This window comes from Ptychodera flava, chromosome 12 (genome assembly GCF_041260155.1).
Source record: "Ptychodera flava strain L36383 chromosome 12, AS_Pfla_20210202, whole genome shotgun sequence".
Taxonomy (NCBI): domain Eukaryota; kingdom Metazoa; phylum Hemichordata; class Enteropneusta; family Ptychoderidae; genus Ptychodera; species Ptychodera flava.
The window spans coordinates 28288364-28301726 of record NC_091939.1 but is presented as its reverse complement, the minus strand read 5'-3'; the positions used below and the strand labels follow the sequence as shown (position 1 = coordinate 28301726).

General features: G+C 36.7%; 1 protein-coding gene across 3 annotated transcripts in view; it reads right to left on the bottom strand.

Moving 5' to 3' along the window:
• Positions 1 to 13363, bottom strand: part of LOC139145555 (active breakpoint cluster region-related protein-like) — a 52391-nt gene that overhangs the window by 17620 nt on the left and 21408 nt on the right. For all 3 annotated transcript variants that reach the window (XM_070716788.1, XM_070716790.1, XM_070716789.1), the window contains 5 exons: positions 8741 to 8926; positions 7744 to 7897; positions 7199 to 7251; positions 4466 to 4633; positions 3679 to 3800 (listed from right to left, as the gene is read on the bottom strand). In XM_070716788.1, coding sequence (XP_070572889.1) covers positions 3679 to 3800; positions 4466 to 4633; positions 7199 to 7251; positions 7744 to 7897; positions 8741 to 8926 — 683 coding nt within the window. The remainder of the gene's footprint in view (positions 1 to 3678; positions 3801 to 4465; positions 4634 to 7198; positions 7252 to 7743; positions 7898 to 8740; positions 8927 to 13363) is intronic.

Genomic DNA, 13363 nt, shown 5'->3' with positions numbered 1-13363 from the left:
AAATTCAATCATCATTCAAGAACATGCATACTCTTTCTTTGTCACTCTATCTATCTGTCTGTCTGTCCATCTGTCTGTCCACCTGTCTGTCTCTTCCTCTCCCTCTCAGATGTGAATGTGCTTTTAATGTAACTAACGTCTCACTGGCTAATGTGATGAGCCCTTTTTTACTGGCATTTTAGCTAATGTGATGAGCCCTTTTTTACTGGCATTTTAAACAAAAAAGGTGAGTGAAGCATGGCTACAAGCGGGCTAATTTGCATCATTTCAAAAGCTGTTATCTGATTGGTTGGCTGAATCTTACCATTGTAATTAAATTGTACAAATAGGCTCCCTAAGTTGCTGTGAATAGTAACTCAACCAATCGGATATAACCTTCCAAGCCAGCTGCACATCAGCAGCTACAAGCCTCATTTAGCTTGGATTTGTTGTTGAGGGCGCCAGTAAAAAGGTTCATTATGTATTAAAGCCAGTAAGTAGGAAGAGTCAAAATTTAGCAGTACCATCAATCAGTATTCAGCTGCTGATCAAATGACAAGTTTGTTTACATTCATTGACTTCCTTTTTTTTCCATACAAGGTTCTGTCACCCTCTGATTCATGACAGTATTTCTTTTCAAATTCCTGGTAACAATGTCAGCAAGATTAATCACAAGTGAAAACAAAAGACATACTTTTAAAACTTAGGTCGACAAAACTCATCCACAAATCAATTACTGCCAATTACGCACACTGTTTTCACTTACACGTAGGTTACGTGAGCTCTCACACTCTTAGTTTGTCCTGATTTCAAGCCCACCGTTTAATATCCTGTTTTCAGTACATTATCTACCTTATCTTTGGGAACAGTGTCATGTATTTTCGGCGACCAGTTTCACATCCTAACCTTTCAGTTACCTTTTTCAGGTTTTATTTTGTTATCTATGGCTCACACACTCTGGAGTTCATAAACCAATAATTTCCTTTGTTTGCTATTGATACTGTTTGCATGACTTGGCATATACAGCCTGTGATTCAATCCAAGTGGTGCAATGTTTCATACAGAAGTTCTCTGTATCAAATTGTTGGCTAACAAAACTGTCCATACCTGACAATGACAGGCAGCAAATGCACACCTGGTAACAAATACTACCACATTTGGTCTGAATTTCACAGTAATACCAGAATACACAAAGCATAATAGCTTTCCTATTTATTCACATGTACCTGATGTCCTGTAGCTAGTTACGATTCAACACACAGAATCACTGGAAAGAGTTCTGGCTGTTTTAGAAGTTTTTCTGAAGATCCACCATTGACAGTAATGCATACTCCATGCATATGACCTTTGAAAATTATGTTGGAACTTACAGTCAACACCCGGTAAAGTAATGTTGACACAATCAAAATAAGTTCAAAGTTTAGTGAAATCTCTAAAAGCACCCTGCATATCCTAAAATGTGTACATATCTCTGACAGTCAGGCAACATTAAACTTTAAAATCCATGCCTGCTTTCTGTACATGGCTGTAACAATATGCACGTACATAGCATTCCATTTTAATATTCAAACTTCTCTACATCTTACACACACTGAAGAGAAATTATCAAAATTCTGGTTTTACAATAGAGTGCTGCAGTAGTTAGAGTGACCGCTGACATCTGGGATCTTTTTGGCTGGTCCAGAAGTGACTCCACAACTTTTGGTTTCTTGCATCTACAAGTTTTGTCACCTTTGAAACTCCAGAAATAAAACAGTGCACTCCGCACTCAACTCCCTGTCTTTGCAGTCACGTCAACAAGGAAGTTGGGGTCTGTTATCAGTATGCAGTGTTATCCCCGAGGGGTTTCGGTCAGATGAGGTGGACCACACCTCTGTCCTCGCAGCCATTGCTATTCATATGTAAATCTCTCAACAAAAGGCTACTTTCATGGTGTTAGAGTACACACAAATTATACATTATCATTGTGTGCCCGATCGGTCTATACCTATTCAGTACCATAATTCCACACCACAAATGACTGTGAAGGTTTTACTAAACTGGTCAAAGCAACCTGTGAAATAACTGACTCAGTCATTAAAATGACAAAAAACATCTAGTAGAACAGTGAAATGCTGTATACAATTTGAATTCAATTTGTGACAATCGTTCAATGGCTGCATAGCAGAGAATGTTTACATTTCAAAGAAATATCAATTAAGGGCAAGGAAGCCGCACAAAAAATCTGGCTCCTGCTGACATGAAGCATAATAGGAAGCTCTGATCTACCAATGTGGATATCTTTACTAATGTTTATTGAACTACAGATGTGGAGAGGTGATAACCGAACATTTTTGCTCACCCTGGGAATGTGATATAAGATACTCAGGTGATATCATCCGCGAGATTGTAAATTTGTCTTCCTGTGATTTTTCTTAAAAGAAAGGAACACATGACCTCCAAACCAGGAAACAAGGACTAAAAAAATTAATTACAGTTGGACTTATTGTAAAAGTAATGGCACCATGGTTTTATCAACTCTGGCAGCCTTCTATAAATTACTCTTTGGTGATCCAATTCTATTGCTAGCTACAGATTCAGCCAGCCAGTTACATCAATTATGCTGGACTACAATCTGACTTTGTCTATTATATTCAGACTTTGACAGAATGACAGAGATGTCAGGTGATTCGAAATGATGTATGGACTCAGTAAGATGTTCAAATCTGAATTTGATGTAGCATATGACTGATTTATTGGCCAAAGACCAGGAAAGGACCAACTGTAAATTTTTCACATGTCAATCTCAGCAAGCAAAAAGCCAACTACACACTTGTACTCGTCCACAAATACCATTTTGTAATACCACAATTTCACAGAATTTGCCTTGTAATCAAGTATTATATTGTACTTGAATTTTAGATCTGTATCATACCTGGAAGTCATCACACAGTCTTTAATGTCAAAAGCCCAAATACAGAGAAGTTTTTCAGACACACAAATCTTCACTGTACATTCAAAGTCTGCTGGCCCGTATGCAGCTCTAGCAAATCAAAGTTTTCATATCCTTGTTCATTTGAAAATCGAAAATGTAGTTTTTCACCAAAAAGTCAATATTTTGAAATATCTCCCTTGATAAATTTTAGGTATTTTATGTCTCTGATTCTAGACTTTGCATGATCATCCCTGATTTTTTTCTTGACCATAAAAAAGAATGGTTCAGAGTTTCCTTGAGGACAGTCCTAAAAAAAGCTTGACACTTTCCATTTCAAGACATGTATAACCTTAACATACAAAGACTGATGAGGGTCATAAGGTCAGAGTGCAGCGACTTGCTTATTATACACATCATCCACATCTGAATGCTGTATACACCTTGTGTTTCCAGCTAAAAATGAGAAGCTTTAAGAATCGATGAGGTCATGTCGTTAAATTTCCATTACGGGACATTTCCTGTCAGGCAGATGCCAAAAATGGAGGAAACTTTTAATTTCTGGTTGACCTCATTCCCCCATTCATGTCCTCAGCATAGACACTCTTGATAATAAAAATACAGGCCTATTTCCTTGTTAAAATGTCAGTCTTTTATTTCTGAGAGGAAAGATGGAATTTTAAATGGTGTCCAAGTCTGATAAAAATTCAGTGTTTGTGATATTATTACAATGGAATAACCCAACTTTTGCGATGGAATAACCCAACTTTTTCCATTTTTAGACTTACCTTGATGTTGTTTTCTGTTTGGCGCAGATGATTACGTCTGTGTAGAGGAAAATTTGGCGCAATTTTCTGTTGGTGCGGTCAACTTGCTCTACTATATGGCCTTCCTTTATCAACTTTCTCTTCTGAAAAATAACATTAAACACTGACTAAATATAACTATTACAAGGCTAATGACGATTAATTCTATAGGTCACATCACAGAAAGCAACACCTTCTCACAAATGACGCAATTCTCATGAAATATTGTTGATGCCATTGGTACACAAGGTTGACATGATAGCTCTAATGTAGCTAAATACTCAGCATCTAGAAACTGGAAATAACCATTGCTGCACGTGTTTTTCAAGTCAAATATGCACATCTTCATGTTATTATATACAATATTTTCACCTTGTCTTTTTAATTTTTTAGACGGTATTTTTCCCCAAACACAAAACATATTTATAAGACAGTTTAACTGACACAAATATCAACATTTTGGAAGGTGAGTACTTTCAATGATTTGATATCTTGAAACTGAAAAGAAAATTCATAGATCTTTGACATGCATGAGCACAAATTAAAACATTTCTGAATTTTTCTGGGAACTTCTTTGCATCAGCTGAATAGCATGTGCAATAATATGTACACGTATATATGTAATATTTGCATCAAATTATGTTTGTTTAGTTACTTGTGCCTTATATTAGCTGACAAAGCACACTGTTGTGCGGTCATTAATAAACGATTCCCCATAAACTGAATGAAATAACCCTAATCTTCCACACTTAAGATTTACACAACTTACCTTCTGACTTTCCTTAGAAGTGCTTGGTGACTTCTTGTGCTCTTTCTTCAGTTTACCCTTGAGTTTGGCCCTCTCGTTGACCTGACTCAGGAACTCCTCAGAACACGTCAGTGCCTTCTGCAATATTTTGTAGTCGGGACTGTCCGTTGGTGTGTGCTTCATTAAATCCTGAAGAAATGAAAGTCATGATAAGGGAATGCTAGACAATGTAGAAGACACGATTATAGCAATATTATGAAAGTGAAGAAACAAAGTAAGCGGATACTTAGTCCATCTGATGCAAAACTACAAAGTCAAGTATCATCACGATTTTTGCTTTATTTTTCCAATAGCTCTACCTCTTTGAAATTTTCAAACACGCTATCAGATGAACTGGATTCCATTATTATTCATTTTGGATTTTTGCCCGGCACCTCTTTGAGAATGACATTGTGATCTGTGAAAATCAGAACACATTCACGAGGAGAGCAATGGGATACATATTTAATTTTATAAAACAAAACATGTGAAAGGCAAAGGAAGCTTCAGTATAGGGTCAGGTACTGAATTTTACATACTCTTTCTATTATTATTATTTCAATCACAGTGAATTCATCTGTGGTACAGGTGTTCATGTCACATCATTATCATTACCTCACAATTATTAACTGTGACATTTGACCTTTGGACTTCACTGAACATCGCTGGGCTGTCACGAAAAAATACATTGTATGCACGTCACATCAAAGCACAGCACTTCGTACAAAATAAATCAAATCCACAAATATGACAAACTGACTGACAATTAATTGGTAAGTCTGGTGGTTTGATGAATCACACATCTATGTAAATATTAATTTATCTTTTTCAGCTTGATTTGATGGCATACTTCACAAAACTGAAAGTACACACTAACCGCATTATACCATGAATTATTAACAATGTCACCTGACATTGATGTCAACACAGAACTACTCGTCACTGGAAAATGGGTCATGTAGGGAGGCGTAGTAAATATTTTATGAGCGGAAAAATGAGATGTGAGAGTGACACCTTTCTTCTTGGTTGAAAAGCAGTCTCTTTGACAGTGTGGAATCAGCTGATCACCAATCAGATGATAAGAGACAAAACACACCCTGATACCTTGGACTTTGCTGTTAAATTTAGATGGGACATTTAACAGTACTCGATTCCGTTTTCTGAAGCTTAGCTGTCAGTCTCTGGAACGACTTTCCTACTTGACCTCTGACCTACCACCACCCTAATTACCAATAAGCCCCTTGGTTATTGGTTTGTAAGTGTTGAAAATCTGACAGATTTGGTATCAATTACTTTGGAATATAGGTAATTTTCTTATCATCTCAAACACTCTGGTGTTGAGTCTCGACAATTCACACCTCCCTTTAACCTTTGGCCAAAACTTACAGAGATTTTAGTGTTTTAACCCTTTACCTGCCAAGTTCATATTTCACCATCAGGTCAAGTGGGTTAAAGCTAGTGAAGAAAAACATGTCCCATATGGTGCGTTTTAACAAAGACTTGAAGACTTGAAGGTCCCTGAAGACAGAGATACTGTATACATGATTTTCACAGACTAAAGCTGCTATAACATACCAAGTCATTGAGTGAAAATACATATGGTTTTGGCTCAATACCGCTTTTTACTGACTTGGCAGATAGGGAAGTGATACTGTCTGGCAGGTAAAGGTTAAATGCTCCATAAGCTGATATTCTGGATGATTTTTTCAAGGATTTTTGCTGTTAGTAAATCAGTTTTTTGTACTGCTCCCACAACAATTTTCATATTGGTATGTATGCAATGCCTAATGTTAGTTTTGATCCCTGAATTTTAAGTCCGAACAAAACTTCACTTATCACTGACAAAACTAACATATTGTACACAAATTGTATTTTTGGGAAAGAACACGAAAACTCAGTTGTTTTCCTGAACAAAAATAATGAAATTATCATCAAACGTTAATGCTGATTGCCCTCCTTCACAAAAGAAGTCAAAATGTGCAGTTACATTGTACCTCTGCCATTGATACTATCTTTTAGATTTCCATAAAGGTGACAGAATGACATAGAAGACAACAAATTGGCATTGTATGAAGAACTCAAAACAGGGTTTATATGTGTCATGTGCAGATGACATTGAAGAGGTGGGTGGTATTACAGTGTACAGTAAGTGATATGGTTTCAATGTCACGGACAACCTTCATACTTGAAATTCTGTAAATAATCTGCCTGACTGGTCTCTGCTGTGATTCAACATCGTCTCTCACAAAAGGTTTGGGAGGATGGGTAAATAACTGGGGAACTGCTTTCAATTTCTGTCGTCGACGAGTATGATTGCAAAGGTGAACTAAAGAGCACCTGAATGAAATGACTGGGGAATCCACTTGAAATTTATCATTGTTGGTTTCATTTGTTGACTAGATATCAAGTTTTCATATTAGACAGTATGTCGTGCTATCATGCAGTTGACTCTAAATAATTGATTATTTCATCAAAGTCAAGGACAAGCAGCACTTTCTTTCCAGGTAACAAAACCTTAATCCAATTCTTCTGTAGCTTTCACTAGCTTTCCACATATTTTGTTAGGTATGACCCTATATGTTTAATTTCACACCAACAATGCAGTGTGTCATAGTTTTCTTAAAGACTGGCTTTTTAACTGCTGTTCTTTTGAGCTCAACGAGGGGTGGACTCAAAGCACAGCGACAGGAGAAACATAAAAACACAGACACTTACATGTAGGGTCAGGGTCATTTTGGTCACCCTTTGCAGTGGCCTGTAGAGAAGACCTACAATGAAACAGATCATATCAAAAGTGAACGATGCGATGAATAAATCCTTTACAGTCACCACGATCACAAGCCTTTGAAACATATCCCATCATAATTTTTTTAATACACAGGAAGGCCTAGATTCATGATATCTGATATTTGGGGACATGTTAGCCCTGCTCAGCAGAGAATTGCAAAAGTAACAGAGAAGTGAGTGTTACCGACGCTGCACTTCCCTTTTGTAACAATATCACAGAAGGAACTAACATATGAAATAAATCTTTCTATTTATTTACTTAGGGATAACCTTAGAGAAATAAATACCCAACTTCAATCTAGCAAGAGCATTTATGTTATGGCTATGATCATTTTTTATAAAACAAATGAATTTGACAAACCGGGAAATAATTTTTTTATTTTGTAACTTTTGACACTCAAATGTTGACACTTTGAAACCTCCATCCCATCTGTACCTGTTGATATTTTATTTCATCACATCAATTTGTTTACCTTCAAGAGTTACAAGATTTTCTTTTGAACTTGGTTTTGGAATTCTCTGCGCGACATTTTCAAAGTTTTCATTTTCTCTCCTGCACTTTTCAACAGTCTCCATGGCCTTCTGGTAGTTGTTGACATAGTCTCCGTACACTGGGAAACTCTTTGTCTGAAGAGCAAAAACATAAATTATTTGTGGATTAGGTACTGTAGGTACTAGGTCAAGCTCACAAACAATGCGATTTGTAAACTATATCACCTTGTTTATATGAATATTTTTCACTTATTCCTAAAGCATTAGCTCATCTGTATTATGATGATAAGACTTACCGGTACTATCCTTAACCTGTTCACCCCAATTCCCTGTAAAGAGGTCCACATTCACCATTGATAACAATGGGCTTGGGCCAAACCATAGTGGTGAAAGGGTTAAAGGTAGAATAGGAGTTATGGACAGATATTCAGATTCAAATTTTTACAATTTTTTCTGATCTACCTTTTGCAGGGGCTAATTTCAAAGCTCTTGGAGTGAGAAATATTATTGCCATCTTTGTTTTTCAAAAATCAAAAGTTTTGACTTTTCTCCATAGAGTTAACAAAGGGATGGCAGCCATTTTGAATTTCAAATATCAGATACTGTTGGGTAATCTGTTTCTCTATTATCAAACTTTGCATGGTGACCCCTGTTTTTTATTCTGGATTTGGTAAGAGTATGATTGAAAGTTTCATTTAGGAAAACCTGAGCAAAAGTTTGAGTCTTTCAGTTTTGAGGCACTAACTATCTTTAATAAATACGTTTAAATTGTTCTTTAAAAAGGTAAAAGTACTGTGGCCCATGCTGTTTTATAGCTCACAGGAGAAAGCTACATTCATGTGACTTTACTACTTGCAATCCTATGAGAGACATATTTTGACAAACTGAAATTATTCAATTCAACCATTATAAAGAGTATTGCATCATATGTACTACAAGCCACTATGAAAGGCTAATCAATGAGTGTTTGTGTCTTACCGATTCTAGGAAAAGATCTCCAACTTGCATATCTTCAGTCCAGTTGTCTAGTCTGTATTTCAACTTTCCATAGAACTCTACGTTGATTTCATAAAGTTCCTCTATCTTGTAGAATATGACGTCGTGGTCCGTCATGACCATGGCCGGCTGGGAAGTCGTACTGGATGCCTTCAGTAATCTCATGTACTGTGTTGGAAGGAAAACACTGCAGTGAGTGGATGGGCACCTTAAAACAAGCATGGAAATTAGCCTGTTTACCCCTAGTCCCTGTCAGAATCAATGTTTGTAACAATGGATTTGGGTAAATCATGTGACAAAAGGAGTAAAAACAAGCAATATTTGTGGATCATTACTGGATACTTCACTGAACACGCCACCATTTTGACAAGCAAATTTGAAATTTTACACCTCTCCCTCAAAAGCATATCATTCCCTTGCGTACATGAAAATTACCAGTATTATATTTCTAAAGGAAAGGTAGATCAATAAATAAATGCATGTTTGTGTTTTCTTCTGTGGCCTATTTATATACTGTACAAATTAAACTTTTTCACATCATCACATTTCAATTTGCAAAAATATTTTTGTGCCCATTGAAGCCACGGTGCTACGGAACCCTCAAAATGTGACAGTTTTAAGGATTTTACTTTAGCTGAAGGGTTCCTCTTATGAATGATTTAAAACATCATACATATATATATATGTCTGTATTCTGTGTTCACACAGTTTAAAACCAATAAATTCTTCAGCTGTCAATATATACACAGGGCTGCAGTGTCCTACAAGTAACTGGCAACAATCTTAGATTGCACTGTGACAACCATGCATGTAATTGTTTATTCAAACTGATATTTCTATTTGCTATTTCCTCAGTTTCCATGAGCGCTGACAAACTGAATAGCTGCAGTCCATATAACATTAATATAATAATATTTCTGAATCAAAACAACTACCGGTAACTTATCATAGATCACACACAATGTCAAGGCAATTCTGAGTATATTGTCCACTAGCTATGGCATTTCTGAACAGAGTAGTCAACACAGACAGATAGGTGGCTATGTATCTCTACTGATCAACTCATTTCCACACGTTGCGGACAGCTTTCAAAGAATTACATCAACTTGAAAAGTTCTATTCTGAGAAATACACATTGTTACATCAACTATCGGTTCAACGTAAAATACCTCATCAACAAGTATATCACTGAAATTGGACTAATCAGAGAGCTTTGTAAATGTCTTGGGGTGAATTCACACATGGCTGAAACATATGTCTTGATTCATTGACCGGTTGTGTTATGTAATGGAATGTCTATGACTGTCAGAAAGGATTTCCTTTTGTTATGATCTACCTTGCAGAACAGGAAAGTACAAAGAAAACAAGGTTTTCTCTTTTTTTTTTTATCAGTCCCATAGGGTAAGCCAAGGATGATCAGATCCATTCTCAAGTCAATACCCACTAGTTTTTATTCCTTTTGTCTCACATTTTACTCAGAATTTCTCCTCATTTTGCCCTTCAGAATGTTACTGTCCGATTTACTTTTAGGATCAACAAAATCCGGTCAAACTTTCACCTAAAGGAAATTCATAGACCAGCACCATTCTATTGAACACTCAAGACTTTTCCCATACTCTTAGAGTGGCGATCATTATAAAGCTCTTGGTGTAAGAAAAATGTTAAAATCTTAGTTTTTGAAAATCAAACATATAATTTTTCTCCATCGCCTTAGCACAGGGTTGGTGACCATTTTAAATTTAAAATATCGGTAAATCTTGGGTACTTTGTTTCTCTCGTACCAAAATTTGCACGGGTGACCCAAGATTTTTAATCTTGATTTTGAAAGTGAATGGTTGAAAGTTTCATTCAGGAAAGTTTAAGCAAGAGTTTAAGTCTTCCACTTTCGAGGTGCATACAACCTTAATGCAAAACAGATAGGTCATCTCCAATTTTCAGAAACCTTCTTGGCATTGTTTCTTTGATAACATGTATGCTTTTCCATGGCTACAAGTATCATGAGTATTGTTCTCAGCCGTACCACTATCTGATTTGTACAGATAGGTTTCGTCACAGTCCCTCTAGAGGGACCATGGGTTTCGTTTTGTGATCACTTTGGTGATGATAGCAAACAGATACACAAGAGTGACTTCTTACACAATACAATAGCAGAGGGGTCAATGAATTCAAACCCTATTGAGCAAAGGTAATATAAGATAGTCCCAGCATTAATGACCTCCTGGAGACTGACGCAATCCGAATTAAAGCATGGGGCGAAAATATCCGGGATGAACGACAAGGTGAAGTTCAATGACCTCTGATCATGACTATGACCTTAGCACAGCCAAGATATGACTGTTGACAAGACAACAGACACTATTGTTTAAAATGATAGTCCTAGTATTTCACTAGAAAAGGTATGTTGTTCCCTGTAGGCAACAGGAAATCATTGGGGTGTGTTACCATTATTTAAATCTTAACTCTGTTTGACACAGGCTCTCCAATAAACCTACAGGGTCAGCAATTTCCTGTACATAACTCCTATTGTGTAGCATGGAGGGGGAAAGGGGATCTCCAGTCACGCCTTTGTTGGGTACTTCCAACGGTGAAAGTTAAAGTTAAAAAAAATTTGGTGGGGTACTGCACCTGCAGTCACACACCCACATACCCTACGTCATACAAAGAGGTTACACGGTTCAAAAGTTTATTATTGTTGTTTTCTGCTGTTTTGTTGTCAAGTGTGGATGATTCCTGCTAGGCTAGACGGCTATTAAATGCGTCTGACCCTGATCCGGAAACAAACCTACATGGGTATATTATGATGGTTTTTAAAGTCCTTTAAATGCATTTTCACACTGATACACTCAAGCAGTTGACCTGCATTTGAGCATTACGAAAAGGAATGAGCTTTGTTATGTGGGTATAAAAACCAGTGATGGAATTTTGCAGCATATGGTATAATGACTGGCTAAATTAACACATCCCAACATGACTTTGGTCTCTGCATGTTAAAGGGAAGGTCACAGCATCAAGCATGTAAATGGAGCAAGGGCAATAAAATAAAAATTTGGTAGATTGTTTATTAAACAGCATGATACATCCAAAGAAAGACTGGCACAATAACTGATATTATGAATTTCACAAGAATTCCACAAGAGACCTCCACATGTGTACGATCTTGAACTTGCACCTTATCAGTGTTTTGTGTGGTAACCATCTAAGTCAATATCCAAGAGGAATTTGTATCAGCTTTGACGTGATGAGAAACCTGACTTTTCTAATAATAGTTTTCCTTATGTGTAAAAACTTGTCTGCAAGTTAGTTTTCAAGCAAAATGGAGCACTCTTGAAATAAGCATTTCATTCTTTCTCACGGCAGCCAGTGAAGCATGAACACATGCAGAAGTAAACATAGGTACCATCCATACATACATCCTATGATCAACTTTTTCTCATTGGAGAAATGTACCTTTCAATCAAAACAATGGTCAGCCATGACAAATATATGACACGGAAGAAACTGTACTTGCAAATTTGAACAGAAGTGGCTTTGTAAACACTGGATGTGCCGCACTGACTCTTTGACCTTGTGAACCCCAAAACCAACGACAAAACAAACAAAACAATACCACTGATCTGGTGATCTGAAATAGCCATGTATACCTGACAAACATCAATAAACTTAGATTGTATTAGTGACATTGATGTTGGTTGAAATCTGTGTTTTTCTGATATTTGTTGAAGACAAGGCCCTGCTTGACAATAATGCATAATTCTATCCGGTGATCTATTGTTAAATTTTCATACTGTGCTTACATGAACAGTAAACATGGGTGACAAGCCTTCACTTCTCATAAATATTAACACCAAATTTTGCTCAACTTTATTTCCTTGTACAGCCTGATAAGGCTTGTCTTCTGATGAAACCTACGCACCATAGACTGTCAAGTGTTTACTGGTTGTAAAGCATTGTACCTTTCAATTACACCATGAAAGTGTGGCTGTTCACGACGAAGTAAAAATACTTCACACACCTGTAGCACATCGTGGGTGGGTGTAAGGGATTTCCTTATACCAAAGTAATTTTGTAACTTACAGTTTATTATGTGTAAGTCATTCTGTCACTACCTGCTGCTAAACGTCATTAACATGCCCACATACGGTATATACCTTGACCACATGTAAGCTATGCTGACCAGATGACACAAAAGTGTTTGAAACCAAGCATATGTCTTATAAGAGTTTCACATTCTTGCATGAGGGGGTATGAAGTGGTCTGTTCCTGTCCAAATAAACTCAGACAATCCCCAAAGCTGCACATATGGCGTATATGAAAGGTGCCAAGGTACAGTCCATGATACCTTGGGAAGGGGGTTGGTACAAATGTGGTATGGTAATCGTTATTTTGCTTTCCATGGTTTGATGTACTTTTTGGTCAGCAGAAAGCGGAAACTGTATATTTGATCTAAACAAATGCGAAATTTTTCATCATCATGTTGTGTGAATACTTTTAATAATCTGTTTGTAATTTTTGACCTTTAAAAAAGATTACTGCTTTGATTGAAATTGCTTAGAAATTGGAGCTTTATATTTACGCATGGCCATGACTGTTCCTTCAAGTTCATTA